We start from the raw sequence: 19,538 nt of genomic DNA, 5'->3' as shown, positions 1-19,538 counted from the left end.
AATTTCACTTGACACTTCCCACACTCTTGATGCCAATGACATGCAGCAGATAGGCAGGACACTAAAACACAAGGACCTCATCCATGTCCTCTCCTTGCAGGGACAACATGTATTAGCTGAAGTCAAGCATTCCCTATCATCTAGTTCTAAGGTAAGTAAAATAGTACAAAAGATTCATTGTGCTTCTTCCAAAGTCTTTCATTTTTTTCAAAAACTTCCATGCCCTTCAGCACCAAAGAGCTGCCTTGACCTCATGGCTGCAGCAAATAAAGAAGAGGCCTCAAACATCAAAGAGCAGCAAATGGTGAGATAACCTGCAGAGAGCCTGCCTCCATATATCCTTTTAAATGATCTCCCAAAATGCCTTTATGGGAGGCCGTGACTGGTACAATTCCACTTCCCTTCATTCCAGAGTCATTAAGCTAGATAGGTCTGTCAGCAGGCCAAATTTACAATCCATAAATAAAATCCTAAAACACACAGCCAGGAAAATTTCTCAGGTATTCCCACATATATCAAATATTCAACTAGTTCTGATGTTCTTAGTAAATAATTTGTGCAGTTTCGTGCTAACCAAGCAAACATTCCGTAACACTTCTTCCTTTGGATCTATCAGTTCCCACAGCACCAACTACTTAAACCTAGGGGGAAATGACATACAAAAATGGTCTCAAGCTAGATAATACTTTTGGGAAGATTCTGCTGAACAGTCAAACAATTATTTTGACAAGTCTCCTGTATTCATATGTATTCAGGTGTTCCATGTTTGCTTACAAAACAAAAATGAGAGATACTCCAGAACTATGAATAAATATTTCACATTTAATGCACAGAGAATGTGACTATATGGTCCATCTATTCTGGAAAAATAATTCTTGGTATGGCCTGTGCTTTACTATCAACTGAAGACCTGTTCACTTCTTATCATCCCATGGGCCAAAACCTAAAAGAAATAGAAAAGCATGAAGCACTTTTTAAATGCTCTGAACACTTTAAAAAAAACTTTCCTGAACAGGAAGAAACTGATAGTTTTCACATCATTACAGTACCAGTTGGGCCAAGAATATGCTTGTTGAATATACTACTATGCCAACTTAAATATATATATTAAAATACTCCCCCTTCTCTATTCAGAGCACTTTGGGCTGAATTTTTTTTAAAAAGAAAAATTACTACTCTGCAAGATGCTGACAGGAGAGAAGGAAAGTTGGGTTTCTGCACTTGGTGTAAAGGAGTGAAATGCCAACCTTTCTCTGCCACCCAGCCTGCTCACTTGTATGGAATTCCTGGCTGCCTATGGCTACCAGACTAGTAACCTATTAAGGCAGAAGCACTGGTATGGAACAGGGTGGGCCAAGTACAATCCTGAAAGTATTTTCAGCTTTCAGCTGGTGCCACAACTAACTACAAATCCCAGAATTTCATAGCATTGAGCCATGGCAGTTAATGCGGTATCAAACAGTGTGGATGCAGCCTGTGTGGGCATGGAACCAACTGCTGCTACCTTGTTATGGTTCTTTGCATCTAAAGCCACCACTGAAGGTCAAAAACCCATGGTACCAACTTCTTCTTTTAGTTAGTCTCAAAAGTGCGACAAGATCTCTTTACACATTGAGCATCCACAGATTTTGTTATTCATTTGGGGGGGGGGGGTTTCCTGGAACAAAACCCCAGGGGATGTCAAGGATTCATTGTATGTACCTGCTTTGATACCTTTTGTTTCCTTGCTACATGAACTATTGAGAGGGGGACCAAAGACAGGGCCTTTATAGTATGGCACCTAACAATGCTTTTGAGAAATACCTGCACACCCCTCTTGCTTCTTGCCCCTTCTTCCTTTCCAAATGGCTCTGTATAAGCTGGTAGTTTTAGTGTGCTCAGTCCTCTTAATCTGCTGCTATTTTTAAAGTTGATTAAACTATTAATTTTTTTATATGCCCCACCTTGGAGGTTCTTAGAATGAAAAGCAGGATAGAAAGCTATCAGTCAACCAACCAAGTCACCCATCTGTCGCGATCACATGAATTAATGTATAACTAAACTGAATACAGGATACTTGAATGTGGTGCTTGAATTGTGTGCGAGCCAGAGAAATGCTTGCACATAAAGTATTGCAAATAAACAGTTTTGGAAATGTTGGCAGGTCTTCATTTGTTTTCGATTATTTCAAAAACCAATTTTGGGCAGAGGGCACTGTGTTTTTAAGTTTTGCAGACACAACCAAGTAAGGAAATATTGTAAATATAGAGAAGAACAGCAACATTATGGAGGCATAACTGAATGACTGCATGAGCTGGAATAACAGAAATAGAATGAAATTCAACAGAGTAAAGTAAAAGGTCAGAGGCATTTGTAAAGACAATAAATGCAATTCTTAGATGTGCTTGTTGCAACATTTCTAATACAGAAACTGAAATAATGATATTTTTACAAAAGCTAATAAGAGAGATCACAATAAAGTTCAATTCTAGACAGATCTCTCCAAGAGAAAAGTATTTAAACTAAAACATAAATGTAGAACATGCCTGTTAGAAGCTATTAGAAAAACGCTGGCTTTTATTTTAAAAAGAAAGCTGTAGTTCCATAAAACATTTGAACATGGTTTGAGTGTACACCAGTTGTCTGGAACCTGAGTAGCAATAGCAATAGTAAGTACATTTCTATACAGCTTATCAGTTCACTCAAGTACTCCCTAAGTGGTTTACAAAGTGTAAGCTAATTGCTCCCAACAATCTGGGTACTCATTTTAGCGACCTCGGAAGGATGCAAGCCTGAGTCCAGCTTCAGCCCTTTTGCTGGTATTGAACTCATAACCTTATGGTTTGTGAGTGAGTGGCTGCAGTACAGGCATTTAACTACTGCGCCACCAGGGCTGAGTAAGAAACACTGAAAAAATCTATCAGACTGCCAAACCTGCTCATCTGATCTAGAAGGATACCATGGTTTATGGCAGGGGTAGGCAACCTTTTTGAGCTGGGGGCTGGGTTGCTGTCCCTCAGACAACTGGGGGGCTGAAGCTGGGGGGTGGAGCTTCCACCCCCAGGGTGGGGCCGTGTGCCGGGGCGGAGCATCCACCCTTCGGGGGTGGAGCTTCCACCCCGGGGCGGAGCTTCCACCCCCCGGGGGCCAGCCCTCCTCCTCTTTGTTGGCCCCTGACGGGGCCCCAGGCCCTGTCAGAGGCCGGGAAAGAGCCGGCGGGGACCGCCAGCGCTGGAGGCCTCCCCATCTTTGCCGGCCCCTGACGGCAGAGGCCCGCTGCCGCCGTCAGAGCCCTGGGCGCCGCCATTTGGGGGGGAAATGGCGGCGAAATCTCACGCGACCTTCTCTGAGGTCGCGTGAGATTTCACCGCCAATTTTTTGTCCAAAATGGCGGCGTCCAGAGCGGGGAAAAGCCGCAACCGGCGGCGGCGGCAGGAAGAGCCAGGGGCCGGCTCAAAGGCCTCCGCGGGCCGCATCCAGCCCATGGGCCGGAGGTTGCCGACCCCTGGTTTATGGTATTAAAAGCTGCTGAGAGATCAAGCAACTATAGGGTTGCACTTTTCCTGTCTCTTGATAAAGATCAGGCATCAGATGACCTAGGGATAATTCAGGCCTGAAACCAGGTCTTAATCCACATTCGTGTCATCCAAAACTGTGAGCACTTGTACCACCACAATGTTCTAAAGGATTTCTTCCCAAAATGAGTGCTTGCAACCAGGTGGTAGCTGTCAAAGGATCCAAACAGACAGGCGAAAATAAAGCTGCTTTGGGTCACTTTGGAGGTATGCCGTTTAAATGCTGCATGCTTCCTAAGAGGCTGGAAGCTGCGCCAAAGCCGTACTTCAGTCCTAAGGAGCATGTGATCAGACACATAACTACAAGCACTTTGTCCACATTCCCAAGTCATAATTGAACTGGGTTTAACAAACTTTCTTTTTCAACTCAAAAGAGCTCATTTTCTGGTCACAATTAAGAGCTGCCTTGGACCATGCTACATTCCTGATGACACCAACAGGAGCATAATTTCTGACTTTCTGCTGCAGTAGGAAGACCCCCACCATCTCTCTGTCAAGCATTCTGCCATTACAGTGACACATCTTTGCCAAAGATGAAAGTAGGGAAGAAAAAAATGATCTACCATTGCCACAGATGACAAGAGATGGCACCAGATGAGTAAATGAAAGAGGAGCAACCTCTCTCACCACCACTTGTCTGAGGACAAGTGAGCAAGTTTTGCAGTAATGACAAGTCAAATGACAACTACACAAGAAAAAGATAACATCAGGAACGGGAATGAATGGCATCCACTGCTTCGAGGAAATGCTAGGTGAAACCCTGAACAGGGCATTTTTTTAAAGGAGAAAGAATACACTGCACAATTTTATGGTAACCACTGGTGGGATTATAATGGTAATCTTAGTTTGGAGAGAAGCATTCCTTTATAAATTATAATTTATAATTATATATTTTAAAAAGCAGACTTAAGATGTGCACTTTTAAGGAGGACCCACGTCAACTATGAATAAAGGAATCTGGCAGAGTTCCAGCAGTTTCATTGTCTATTACTCTGGCATGAAAAACTACAAAGTGAAATTATGATCATGCCAGTGCTTGAGATCTTCAAAAGACCTTTCAGTGGGAGATATACAAAGGTGTTTCTACCTGCACAGTCCCCAAGTGGCAAGGTAGGAGTAACTTTACTGTACTCCCTCTTCTTCTTCCTCTTCCTCCTCCAGTGGCTGATTCCTGAGTTTAGCTGCCAGAGCCCTCCTGGGCTGTCAGCAATAGAAGGTCTGACTCCATGATCTTACACAACCTGGTTCAGTTTGAGGCCACCTCCCAATTCCTTCCCTGCAGACTAAACTGCCACAAATGAGCAACTGCGTGAAGAAGACTCATACATTCTCAGTAAAGTAAATCTCAGTATGCACTTAATTATTCTGTTTCTTCTTTTTTCCTTTTTTTAAAAAATGTATCTCTCTCAACTTAATAATAATAAAAATTTTATTTATATTTTCCTGCCTCTCCCCACGGATCGAGGCGGGATTACAGTCCGTATCAAACTTCTTTAAGGAACTCTCAAAACCCTTACCTTCCAGAAGAAAGATAGGAAGATGAATTGAGAACTTGATATTTTGTAATAGTTTAAAATATAAGGCCAATGAAGGAGCGTCATGGCTCATTATTTAGTTCTGTCTTAATAATAATAAAACACTGAAGGTCATATATTCTTATAATTTTTAAACATCTTCAAACATTTTTTAAAAATTAAAAGGCAGTGCTTCCTTTTCTCTACTGCAAAAAAGAAACATTTTAAGCTGCCTTCTGTTTTACTTTTGTACTTTTCAATAGCCTATTACATCTTAATGTTTTATTTTATGCTCAATCCCCTAAACTATTCAGAGACTGTATGATGGACCATTTAATATGGTAGATAGATAAATAAAAAACAAACAAGTTTGGGATTAAAATGTTAAAAAGATATCATTATATTTGTGATTAAAAAAACTTAACTTGCCATTCCAGATTTCAAAATAAAACTTAAAATACAATACTAGTAACAGATCTTTAGGCAAACTAGAAATGTGAGACTATGCTGCCACCTAAAGATCAAATTGGGAATCTTCCCATCTTTCATTACAATACTAATTTGATATTATATAGGATGACAATGGTAACCCCCTCTGAAGAAACTTGTCAAGAAAACCCTGTAATAGATTTACCTTACAATTGCCATAAGTTGTAAACAACTTGAAGGCACACAACAACAACAACAACAACAACAACAAAGTTCTAAATATTAAACAGAGTTAATATTTTGTGATTTGGAAGTAAATGTAAAATTAAACCCTTAATAGTACAGTATCCAGTATTTCAAACTAATACCCACTACAGGCCACAAGAATGGGGAACAGAATGCATTGCAGCTAAAGTACTCCCACTAAATTCAGATGCATGATAAATTAAATATGATCAAAATGGCAATGACTCAGCAACACACAAAACTTACCTAACTCCTCATGAAGTTAAATGCAAAAAAGGATATTATTATATATCCCATTTTTGATTTGGAGGAATAATTTGTTAAGAAAAAATATCCCGTGGCTTCCCAAAACACTACTACCTTGGTTACTGAAAGTACTGGTTGACTTCTTGGAAGAGTCCTGAGAAATCAGTGAACAGAATGACTACAGTACAACATCCTGTTATAAACAGTAGTGAACCAGATGCAGGATATAAAGGTAAGAGCTTGCCTTGTTACAAACCCCAATGAGATTAAATGGTACATCTGAATCTGCAAGGTTCCACACAACCATCACAGATAATAACCACAGAAAGATCTATCCACCATGTCTTCCTCTAATCCTGTTTTCATCCAATACTTGTGGTCATATTCTTATTTTGTGGCTGTACATAGCATCAATATATTACCAATTGGAGCCCTGCATTAAATGGTACAAAATGGAGTGCTTCTGTTCAGGATCTCAGTCCATTGCCTGCTCTCCATTTTGTTTTTATGGGAGAGGATAAGCTTAGGTTTGCCACAATGTCAGTTTGGTTGGTTTTACCTGGATTCTAGGCAAGCCACTTGGCACCCATTTGGAACCCCATCTGGCCCAGATTCCAAGCTTTCATTTTAAAAAAAGAAATATGCCCTTGTGAGAGCCAGGATATGGGGGCAGAATGGGGGGGGGCACTCTTCTATCAAACTATTCTGCAAGAAACCGTTCTACTCTTGCCTTTCAGGCACAAGGGAGAGTAAACAGGTAGTGGAATGCAAGAAGTAAAAGAAAGCATCAAGAGAGCCAAAAGTAAGGCAAGGGAAGGCGGTAGGAGTGAATGGGTGTGAGCAGCTCAAACAGTATGAGCAACACTGCAATAATCGAGGAACACATTGCAAGAATACAACGAGAGCCACAGGTGGGAGTAGGAGAGAAGGGGTGTGAGAGGTGGTTTTTAAGAAGCAAAGGAGCAGCACACAACATGGGGATGATATGATAAGGGAGTCACACAAGATGAGGGAGTGACACAAGCAGGAGCATACAAGAAGCAAGGGAGAGAGGCACTGTGAAGGAGGGAGATAAAGTGAAGGAAGGAGTAAGAGGGAAGGGAGAGTGAGATGTTCTAGCTGCAGAATACAAGGAGGGAATCCAAGGGAAGGGGAATGAGTCATGTGGGTGGTACAACCTGTGCTGTGTAAGAAGCAAGGGTGGATTGTGAGGTTGCAGGATGAGCCTAGAAAGGGAGAAGGAGAAAAGGGGTGGCATGTAAGAAGCAAGAGGCACTGAGAAGGGTCAAGGTGAGGTGAGAGAGGGAGTAGAAGGGAAAGTAAGCAGTGCAAGCAGGAGGGTGCAGTGGATCCTTCCACAGGAAGAGAGAGCCAGTAACACCTTCAACTGTCTCTAGACCATCCTCCCTGCCTGCAGTGGATCCTTCCACAGGAAGAGAGAGTCAGTAACACCTTTAACTGTCTCTAGACCGTCCTCCCTGCCTGCAGTGGATCCTTCCACAGGAAGAGAGAGCCAGTAACACCTTCAACTGTTTCTAGACCGTCCTCCCTGCAGCCATCTGAGGAGTGACTTTCATCCACCAGGCCCGCCTCAAGGAAAGGGCCTTCCATTCCTACATCAATCTGAGGATTGAGTCTGATCTATCGGGCCTGCCCCAAGGGATAGAGCTTTCCTTCCCTGCATCCATCAGCCACCTCTCCTTCCATCACTCTCAGCAGTTGGGACCTTGAGCAAAGGCTTCCAATCCCACCCCTTCCGTCTCTATTAAATCCCTTGTACCCTTGTGGTATTTAGGCAATATTACCAAGTACAGTCGGCTATTATATTTCTACTTTTGTCATTGTTATCTTCTTTTCTTTTGATTATCGCTTACTGAATCCTTTCCTTCCCATGGCTCCACGCATCTCTCCTAACTTGATCCCTATTCGACCTCTTCCTATCTCCCAGCTTCCATTCCTCTGTTCACTCTGGAACTGTCACTCTGTTGCTCCGAAAGCGACTGCTAGAATCATAGAATCATAGAGTTGGAAGAGACCACAGGGGCCATCCAGTCCAACCCCCTGCCATGCAGGAAATCACAATCAAAGCATCCCCGACAGATGGCCATCCAGCCTCTGCTTGAAGACCTCCAAGGAAGGAGACTCCACTACACTCCGAGTCCGTGATCTTTTTCTCTCTAGATCATTTAACCTTCTCGCTCTTACTGAAACCTGGCTCCCGGCCCATGATACTGCTACCTCCGCTGCCCTTTCTTTTGGTGGTCTCTCATTCACTCACACAAGCTGCCCTGAGGGTCGAGGAGGAGGGGTCAGTATACTATTGTCCAATTCCTGCCAGTTTCAAGTTCTTTCTTTTCCCCCCAACTATTGTTTCTCTTCATTCGAGTCTCACTGTATTCGACTCTTTTTTCCTTTACAGCTCCGGGCTACTGTCATCTATCGCCCTTCTGGTTCTGCTACCCAGTTCCTATCTGACTTTGAATCTTGGCTGACGTTTTTTTCTATCTGATACAGTCCCTTCTCTGATCCTAGATGACTTTATTATTCACCTTGACAATCCCAACATTCCTTCTTCATCTCGCCTTAGCTCCCTGTTTGCTTCTTTTGGCCTTCAGCCTCATTCTAACTCCTCAACCCATTCCTCTGGTCACTGTCTCGACCTAATTCTTGCTGCTAAGTGCGTCATTTCCGACTACCTGGCATCTGATTTTCCATTGTCTGACCATCATTTAATTTCTTTTACTCTTACTTATATCCCACCTCCTCGTCGTACTGTCCAGCACCATTTCCGCGACCTTCAGTCTGTTAACTCTGACCATCTCAGTCAGACTTTGAATTCATCTCTCTCTTCTCTTGATCTTGGGGACTCTGCTGATTCAGCAATGCCTTTATTTAATTTATTTAACGTATGTCTTCCCCCATGACTAGGCCTCAGCCCTGGCTCACTCCCACTATCAGGTTCCTCCGGTCCTGCTCTCGAGTGGCCAAACGTCTTTGGAAAAGTCTAGGGAACTGGCCGATTTCATTCATTATAAATTCATCCTTTTATCTTTTTCACGTGTTCTGTCTATGGCAAAACAGAACTATTTTAAATCGCTGATATGTGCTAATGAGAGGCGTCCGCAGCATTTGTTCTCCTGCTTCAATACACTACTAAAACCTTCTTCTCCCCCTGTCTTCTCATCATTTTCCCCCACTGACTTCGCCAACTACTTCATCACTAAAGTCACTACTATTCGATCTGAAATAGTTCCTCCCGACTTGCCCCCTACCACTAACCTCCTGGTACCTTCTACTAATAAACTCTCTAGGTTTTCCCGTTTCTCTGGATGAACTCTCTACGCTGCTAAATTCTTCCAAACCTACTACCTGTTCTCTTGATCCTATTCCCTCCCGTCTTCTAATCTCTATAGCCCCTTCTCTTCTGCCCTCACTCTCTCTCTCTATGGGTTCCTTCCCTTCTGACTTCAAACATGCTCTTGTTTCCCCAATTCTGAAGAAACCCTCTCTCGACCCCTCTTCTTTGTCTAGCTATCGTCCAATTTCTCTTCTTCCTTTTCTTTCTAAGGTCCTAGAACGGGTCATTTATTCTTGCTGTATTAAGTTTCTTGAAGCCAACTCCAAACTGGACCCTTTCCAGTCTGGCTTCCGCCCACGGCACTCTACAGAGACAGCCCTCACATGATCTCTTGCAGGCCAAGGCAAACGACCTCTACTCTATTCTCATTCTTCTTGATTTGTCTGCGGCCTTTGACACTGTTGATCACTGTCTCCTGGTTGATTTACTTTCTGACCTTGGGTTCTCCAACTCTGCTCTCGACTGGTTTAAATCTTACTTGTCAGATAGATCTTTTGCAGTGGTCACGGGTGATCAGACTTCATCCTCTGTTCCCCTATCTGTTGGAGTTCCCCAGGGCTCTGTCTTGGGTCCCCTTCTGTTCTCTCTATACACACTGTCTCTAGGTAAATTCATCAGTTCTTTTGGTTTCTCCTATCATCTGTACGCCGACGACACTCAGCTGTATCTCTCCACCCCTGACCTTTCGACGGGGCTTGAACAGCAAGTTTCTTTTTGTCTGACTGCCATCTCTCAGTGGATGCGGCTTCGGCGCTTGAAGCTCAACATGTCTAAGACTGAGCTTCTCGTCTTTCCACCTAAACCCACCCTTCATTACTCCTTTTCTGTTTCTGTCGACGACACTTCTATTCAACCGGTTCATCAAGCCCGCAGTCTTGGTTTCATTTTTGACTCTTCTCTGTCATTTATTCCCCAGATCCAGGCCACCGCCAAGGCCTGTAGATTCTTTCTCCACAACATTGCCAAGATCCATCCATTCCTCTCAATCTCTATTGCCAAGACTCTGGTCCATGCCCTAGTGGTTTCGCGACTAGATTATTGTAACCTCCTTCTAACAGGGCTTCCTCTTTCACACCTCCATCCTTTAATCTCTGTCCAGTATTCAGCTGCCCGTATTGTCACATCCGCTCGCCGCTTTGACCATGTCTCTCCTCTTTTATCCTCCCTTCATTGGCTCCCCTTCCCCTTCCACATCCGGTACAAGCTTTTGTTATTGACTTTCAAAGCCCTCCATGGATTGGCCCCTCCTTACTTATCTGACCTTCTTTCTCCTTACATTCCTACTCGCACCCTCCGCTCTGGTAGTCAAGGTCCCGTCACAGTGTAGGACTACCACTGCCCCCTCCCGAATTCGTCCCTTCTCACTTGCTGCCCCTTACTCCTGGAACCTTCTTCCCCCACATGCACACCTCATCACTTCTCTACCCAGTTTCAAAACTGAGTTAAAGACTATATTGTTTAGAGAAGCGTTCCCAGAGGCGAGCTCCTCTCTGACCCAGGAAGCCTCCTTTTAACCATCCATTAAGAAGCCAAGCCATACCCAAACAGCAAGCATATAATCCATCTGCCTTGGTCCAGGCCTCGGAGGTGGAGAAGATCTGCTGGACCTGATCCTATTCCCCACCACCACTCCCTTCTCCTTTTGTGTTGTGTCTTTTTAGATTGTAAGCCTGAGGGCAGGGAACCGTCTGACTACAAGATTGTATGTACAGCGCTGTGTAAATTTACAGTGCTTTATAAATAATAATAATAATAATAATAATAATAATAAAACAAGGTGGGTGCACTATGAAGGCACGCGGTGAGGACAGGGGTAGGAGACAGAAAGAGGGTTTGAGCAGTGTGAGTAGTGGAGTGCAAGAAGCAAGGGAAGAGTGCGTTCCAAGAGTGAGAGATGAGGGAGGGAACAGGAGTGAGCGGTGAAAGCAGCAGAGTGCAATATGAAACAGGACCCGTGAAATGGGCTTCCTGGAAGTTAGTAGTGGTGGCCCAAAGTCCCATGGTAAATCTCATGACCAAGAAGAGTTTTGAACTTGGGTTTCCCTGTTCCAAATCCAGCATTTTAAACATCACTCCATAATAGTACTGGTTTTCTCAGATCAGAGGCAACTGGAAAAAGTGTTTATAGTTGAAATGCAGTCAAAGAAAAAGAATTTAAAAATCTGCTGCATTTGCATAATTAGAATGCACTGTTATAATAATATGCACAATTTTTGAGATAGATTTGCATAGACTGAGAAGCAAAAATAGCAACTGACAATAAAGTGGATATACTTGAGTCCAATCCCATCTACACTAAATTCTTGAATTTCTTTCGATGTCTATGACTCTTTTCACTCTTCCTTTTCTGTCCTTGCTGACACTTAAAAATAGCTTCCCAATTTAAACCAGGAAGAAGTGTAGCAAGTAAGTGTTTCCCATTCTTATCTAATTATCTACGTATTCTTACCTCTACCCACCCCATCTTTCTTTCTAAATACGTGTATTTAAATCTTATGGTTTTGGCCTTCTGTTCCAGGTATTCCATTCTGCTCCCAGTTCCACCATGTTGCCTGGTTTTTCCTCTCACTCACTTACTATCGCATGTTACAACTGTTTTGAGTTCCCCTTCATTCTTTTAGAATCTTCCCCTTAAAGATTTTTGGTATTCTGCAAACCTTTTGCCATGGCTATTAAGAGAAAAATATGATAATATGATTCAGATTCAACTTTGTTCAAACAGCTCTTTTTTATTCAATTTGATTCAGTTAACTGATATTCCATCTCTACCTTTCCTTCCTGTCATTTTGAGCTAATTAGATATTTTTCTGTCAGTTCTGTGACTAATAAGACTGGACTTCTGCTCTCTTAGGAGAAACAAGTAGAACACATAATTATGTCTCAGAGGATGAGCTTAATGGGAGACCAATTCCTGTCAGAGGAAAATCCTCTCATTTTGTTTATGAAAGAGAACATTTTGGAGTATAAATGGAATACAGAATAATGAATTATATAAACAGTCCAAAAATATTGTGGATGAAGTAAGGGATAGGGTCTACATTCAAAGGTCTTGTTTATGGATGCACTGTTTGAAAATGCTGACAAAAAGGCTGGCATGAGCATGTTAGAAAAAGAAGAAAAGATTAACCAAGCAGCACTGTAAGACTGATTTATTTTCGAATGAGTTTTCATGGACATCAATCTACTTTCTCAGATACACTGACAGCATGATATTAAAGCCATGGCTTTTTAAACATAGACAGTTGTGGGAATTAGATAAACTGTTAATAGGATACAGAAAGATGCAAACTGTGAGTCTAGCCATAAAGCTTCAAAGAACTGTATGACAAGATACAGGTCTTTCCAGTAGCTTTCCAGTACTAGTAGTCTATCAATTTTGTTTACAAGTGTCAGTTTCCCTGGAATCAAAACCTTCTCCAGGGAAATTCTTTCAAGCAGAGGTTCTCAAACAAAAAATATGTAAAAATTCCAATCCATTAACAAAGGAACGAACAGAGAAAACAGTTTCTCAGCACATTACATATAATAATATACAAGTTCTTACACCTACAGGAAAATTTTTTTACTCTAGTAATGAAATTAACTTTTTATAAGCAAATTTACTGTTTTCACACATCAGACTATGTGAAAGACTCCTACAGCTACTGGAAAGACCTGTGTCATCTCACATAACTCTTTCAAGATGTATGGCCAGGCTCACAGTTTGCATATTTCTGCATTCTATTACATTTTGCCCAACTCCAATTGTGTAACTATGCTTAAAACCTGCGGCCCTAGTTTCACTGTCAGTGTATCTCAAGAAATGAACTGAGATCCTCAATAGCACATGCTAAAATTAATCAGTTAATATTAAAGGTACTGCTAATTCCTTTTGCCTCCTTTTTTTTAATGCAGCAATAGACTAAGATGGTTTTATTTTTGAAAACTACTATAATGACAGAAAGGTTATTTCAAAGTTTTGCTGGTCAATGACCGAATAAACTTTTACATTACATTATTTCAAAGGGAAAGAAGTACCTAGTCATGATTTGTACTTTTAAAAAGTTGAACACCCCTAATTGTTAAAATGTGTGTATATTTCTGATGAAGAAAAATCATAATAATTATAGACTAAATTTACAAAGCAGGCAAGTATTTAACTCATGATTCTCAAAGGATACTGGCAAGTATCAAAGGGAGATCATCTGATTATTTTTCAAGTTCAATTTCTTTTCTGCATGTATCTGTTCTTGGGATTTTGTTTTATTTTATTTAGTGGGATCATAAAAACCTTATTGGGAAACTATTATGTTTTATAACTGTATGCTCACATAATTATTTAGTCTTTTACCTTTAAATGCTAGTACAGTTTTGTAACCCACAATAAACTAGGTTCTTTTCTTTGGAGATAATTATCATGCATCCTAGTTAACTTAAGTACAGTACTTTCTAATTTGCTTCGCTCCTGAAGTTTGTGAACTTATCTATATGAAGCATTTCAAGGTTATCCCACTTCCTTCTTGTACATGAGTGTGGTGGGTTTGGTTACTGTTATGTAAGCACTAGCACATAAAAACTTAAAGCAGTATGAGTACATAGGCAATTGTGCATAGCCTGTCCTGGAACAGTGGGCACCTACGGTAATTTTATTGAATGATCCCGAATCCTGCCGCTAAGAAGAAATATGTTCCTGTATGCTTTCCCTGCTCCCTGATATAATTTTTATAAATCCCTGCCATGCTCACCATCAGTCATATTTTTGCCCAAAATTGAAAAGTCAAATCAGCTTTAATATTTCCTTATTGAAGATGCTTCAGTCTCTCGATCACTCTTTTCTACTCTTTCCTCTATCTCTGTGACATGTAAATAGGGTAAAAAAGGCCAATACTTCCTCTATTTTGATTCTTCAAAATGAAGCCCCGTCCCAAATAAATAAATGAAACTATGTACTTTCCTCCTTTTATAAGATAGATTCCTGTCACTAAAAAAGTGGCAGTCTGAAAATTTATAGACTACAAGCACATCCCAGCTTTCTAGTATCCCTTTTATCCCACAAGCTACTAAGATGAAAGCTTGCAGTAGTTAGCAGTTTGGAAATGAAATGTTAGAGAGTAGTATTCAGGTTCATAGCAGATTAATTGAGAGATACGTACATGAATAATATTTTAAACATTTTAACAATTGTAGAAGCAAGTCTAGCAAACAGAACTATGTTTGACATACATAATTACAGCTGTAATGATAAACAAACCTTCATCCACTGTAAACTGACAGTTCTTATCATTGTAGAAAAGAATTTTCTTCTTATCAGGGCGTGTAACAAAGATGATCTGGTCCCCTAAAGCCTCAAAAGAAACACAGAAAATAAACAACTGTTAACTCCAAAATTTTGAGATGCTCTACAAGTAAATTTCCAAGAGAAACATGGAAGATATTCAATAATAGAACCCTGTATTGGAACCTAAATGGGATGGATCATGCTGTTAAACTGACTCAGACTAGTAATATTTATTTTAAAAGAGATGAATTACTTTTCCTTAACAATTTTCTCATTACACTCACTGTTGCAAATAAAGGCAAGGAAAATACTCCTGCTTTTGAAATTTAATTACAACAACTACTGTTCTATAAGCAACCAGTACAACTTTCTATATAAAATAACAAAATTATGCATAGTGTAACAGAAGTGGGTAGGGGACATTTCCCCACTATTTCCCTTAACTGTTGTTGCTGTGCGCCTTCAAGTCATTTCCACTTATGGCGACCCTAAGGTAAACCCACTAGGAGATTTTCTTGGCAAGAATTGTTCCAAGGATGTCTAATATTGCCGTCTCCTGAGTCTGAGTCTCTATTATTTGGTCTTTCTTACTTTTAATTCTCTTGCATCAGTAAATTAAAAATATTATCTTCAAGCACTGGCATATTGCTAGTCACATTACAGAATGTAGTTCTCCCTCTATCATTGCATTCTGCAGGACATCCAATTTAAAAGATAAATTGGTTCACACAGATTTTCATTGGTCTATTCGTCCATCTCTGATATTGACTGGATATTATAAATGTGGTAGGTACTCATGTTACTCCAAAAGTTTAAACACCAAACAGATTAATCACCCTTCAACAAATAAAACATATACACTTAATTATTTTTCTGCACGCCAAACTATATATTATTTACATATTGATTTGCCAATGTAAAAAACTGTTCCAAGAAACAAAATTCTTAATCGCTTAACTATGAGAATTTTGCTAGGATCTATATATAGCAATCAACAGACTAAAAAAAATTGCAGGTAAGGAGATAAGCAAAAATCCCCAACAAAACTAGAACAAACCAATCAGACATAACATACCCATAAATAGAAATGAAAAAAGGAAATTAAGATGAGGAATTGCAGTAATCTGATACTGCACAAAATCTTATATTAAAGTCTTCCTTTTAAATAACTTTTATAAATTATCTATCTATCTACTTGACTAGTTTAGCTGGCACTGGGGAAATTTCAATAATTTTTGTGAACTGCTACTCCTTTCTAGACAAATATTGATTCTAAGAAATTAAAAATACTTGGGGGAGATTTGTTTTTCCTACAATTTTTTATTTTATTTTTTACCCAGGCTTTCATGTCTCTAACCTTGCACTGGTAATTTGTAGATCAAAATGCTTTGCAAGCAATTAACAGATTTGCTTTTGTGGAAGCAGTAAAGATAATAAATTCTTATATCATGAAGTTACTTACCTTTATGGCTTTCTGTGCATTTGGCAGTCCTTCCTCAATATCTTCCAAAAGTATTCCTCCCAAACCTCGCTGATCATGTTTATCCAAGAGCCTGAGCAGGGCTTTTTTATCCTTCAAGTTGTACTTAGGCTTGAATGCATATTTCCCATCTATAACTTCTATTTTGGGATTGTTGACCAGGGCCTACAACATGTACAACATACATAGAGGTTCTCAGCTTATAGAAGAAAACATGCATTTGTCATATGCATATTTTATCAAACCATAATTATTAGGGCAGCATACAATATTCCACTGGTGCATCAATGGAATTCAGCAAAAGCAGAAGCAAATGAGTCTGTTCCCTCTTTCCTATGTATGCCCTTTGTGTTCAGGCCAGTTTTAATTTTACAAAGCTTAAAAATTAAAATTCCAAAGATGGAGAGCACGGTATATGTGTGTGTGGTGTGGGGTGTCAGCCCTTTGAGGTCCTACAGTAGGTTAATCTGGCCCTGTTGCTCCTTGCAGTTTGCCTGCCATTAGTCTAAAGGCTTCAAAAAATAAAGTTTTGCTAAAACACACACACAAGTGTTAGCACTACTTCTGCCCCTTCAATTGTCTGCTACAATCTCCCCCACAATGTAGATCATCAAATTTTTATTTATGTGTTATTTGTACGAGTCTTTTTACTACAAAGTAAACTGATCAAGTACATCTTTCCCACTGATGCTTCTGAAGCAATATGAGAGAACTTGTCAGACTGCCTTTTAAGACACAAGCCAGTGCTATTGGTAGTGCAATCAGAGAAAGTCTTGTTAGTTGTTACGCTAACAAGTTGGTCATACTAATCTGGAAGCAACTCAAAAGTGAGCCTTAGAAGAATCCCCCCTTCCTTGGATCCAGGAGGCACCAATTGCCTCATGACTCAGGTCCTTTTCTGGTTAACTGTGCTGCCCACTTTGAGAAATGCATTTTGTGCCTCTGATTTCAATTGATTAGTGTTTTAATAGATTATTAGTTGATGTTTTATATTCCAATGTATAAATTTTAAGTTATGCTTACGTCCTTCTGTCTTTTTTGTATACCAGTCTGCAACATCATTTTAGACGCAATAAGCAATATCAGCTCAAATATAAAGATACATCATTGAATACCAGCCAGGATTGTGCATTCTAACTATGGCCAACAATTTCTGTGTATGGTTGTGAAAGCTAGACAGTGAAGGAAGGATAAGAGAACCAACATATCTGAAATGTGGTGCTGGAGGAGAATTTGTAGGATATCATGGACTCCTAAAAAGAGAAATGAATGGCTCTTAGTGCAAATCAAGGCTAAACTCTCTCTAGAAGCCAAGATGGCTAACTGAGACTATGATACTTTGGGCATATGATGAGAGGATATGGCTCACTAGAAGAGATAATAATGCCTGGTAAGGTAGAAGGCAATAGGAAAAAAGGAAGACCACATTCCAGATGGATAGACTTGATCAAGGAAGACACAGCACTGGGTTTGCAAGACCTAAGCAGTGCTGCTGATAACAAGATAACTTGCTATCTCTCATTCATGGAGCCCCCATAAGTCAAAGTTGACTTCATAGCAAGTACAGTGGTACCTCGGGATACGAATTACCCAGGTTACAAAATTTTCAGGATACGAAAAAAATTAATTTAAAAAAACTGTTTCGGGTTAAGAAAGTTTTTTCGGGTTACGAAAAAACTTTTGGTGCTTTTCGGCGCGATTTCGCACCAAAAAGCGGCTTTTCCCCATTAGCGCCTATGGGGATTCGGCTTGCGAAAGCCTTTCGGGTTACGAAATTGACAGCGGAACGAATTAATTTCGTAACCCGAGGCACCACTGTAACAACAACAAACAAGCTCAGTAAGCAGATCAAATAAATAAACCAAAGATCTCAATTATACCTTAATAAATTAGCTAAGCAATTACTGTATTTTGTTTACTAATCTAAATGTGATCACATTCTTCACTTTCACAACTGAAAGAGTTTACAGTGTATAAAAGCATGCCAAAACTATCAGTAGCTTAGGAAATACTGTCATAAACCATACATAACATCTGGGAATGCACAAAATGTTTATATACGAATAAATACTGATTGTATCAGCCTCTGAATACTTTCTGAATAGGAATATAGGCTATTATATAGGTTATTATCTCTGTTAGAAAAGCACTAGTTCTTTAACAGAAAATATGGTACCAGAGGCAGAAATAACAGAAAGAATGGGTTCCTGCACAAAAAGGAGAAGAACAGCTCCATATGTTTTAGGAAATGTTTCATTCATGCAAGCGCCAGGAAGAGATTCTACCTCAATATTAGGAGGAACTTCCTGACAGTAAGGGGAGTTCGACAGTGGAACACTCTCCCTCAGAGAGTGGTGGAGTCTCCTTCCTTAGGGGGTGTTCTCACTGGCTTATACTCCGGGTTACAAATCGAATTCAAGGTATAGCGCTCCTATTTGAACCCGAATTAACTCTAGAACTGTTCTAGAGTAACCTGCAATCGTTCTTACTACGATTCGAATCTGAATCGGTTTTTTTTTAAATCCAGGTTAGAGGCTTATAGCTGAAATAGAGCCTACTATTTTTCCTTGATTCGGGATAGGAATCGGAGTATTTAAATAGGAACGACCAGCCTCTGAATCGGGTTAACTGGATGGGAGGAGCAGAGCGCGATGGGCTGGCTCAGGGGAGTCGCCCTTTCTGTCCCCATCCGTCGTCGCCGTCGCCATCTTTGCTTCCCTCACCGGCGGTCTTTCGATAAGAGATAAGGATTATTAATTTTTTAATGGTTTACAGGCGCTTAATCTCTTCAGCACTTTAAGCGCTTGAAGTCCCGGCCGCTCAAGCGTCTGCATCTGTCAAAGGACTCTTAAAGGCTTCCCCTGGTGGATTGCAACCTCCCCTCTGTGTGAGGAGAGCCACTGAACACCATTTGTAACGGAGGAGAGGGTGGATGCACAGCAATCTGGGGGGAAATAGAGCCTTTCCTTCTCTCTTTCCCAAACGGAATCTGGGGAGACATAGGAAACCCTGGATGTGTGTGTGTGTGTATTCCACTTAAACCCACTGCCTTCTCCTCCTTGATCCGATTTTCCAAACACACACACAAAGAGAGAGAGAGAGAGAGAGAGAAAGGAGGAGGCTGGGTCCATAAGCCAGCCTGATTCCATGCCCTCCTTTCCCAAGGCATGTCCTCCATTGCTCCCCCCTGTCCAGGAGGACTTCCAAAATGCCCTCTCTCCCCCTTTGCACAGTCCAAAACCACACACTCATTCACGCAGAGTCCATAAGCCAGGCTGCAAAGAGGAGGAGAGAGGCTGGGCCAGCAAGGCAGCTTGTGTGTGTGTGTTTGCACGCATGTATATATACACATATGAATGTATATTTGTGTGTGTGTGTGTGTGTGTGTGTGTATTAAGGTGAATTATAAAGTAACAACTTTTTTAATTTATGAAAAAAAACCTCATCTGTAGTT

At 40.7% G+C, this 19,538-nt stretch overlaps 1 protein-coding gene across 3 annotated transcripts in view; it reads right to left on the bottom strand.

The window, feature by feature from the left end:
* The window catches only part of GTF2E2 (general transcription factor IIE subunit 2), a 44,271-nt gene that overhangs the window by 1,949 nt on the left and 22,784 nt on the right, over nt 1-19,538 (bottom strand). For all 3 annotated transcript variants that reach the window (XM_089488818.1, XM_089488819.1, XM_089488820.1), the window contains exons 5-6: nt 16,067-16,249; nt 14,578-14,671 (exon numbers count right to left, since the gene is read on the bottom strand). In XM_089488818.1, the coding sequence (XP_089344944.1) occupies nt 14,578-14,671; nt 16,067-16,249 (277 nt within the window). The remainder of the gene's footprint in view (nt 1-14,577; nt 14,672-16,066; nt 16,250-19,538) is intronic.

Source organism: Sceloporus occidentalis, unplaced genomic scaffold (genome assembly GCF_023333645.1).
Source record: "Sceloporus occidentalis isolate IW3139 unplaced genomic scaffold, rSceOcc1.0.p SCAF_1, whole genome shotgun sequence".
NCBI lineage: Eukaryota > Metazoa > Chordata > Lepidosauria > Squamata > Phrynosomatidae > Sceloporus > Sceloporus occidentalis.
This window is presented reverse-complemented; position numbering and strand designations above follow the sequence as displayed.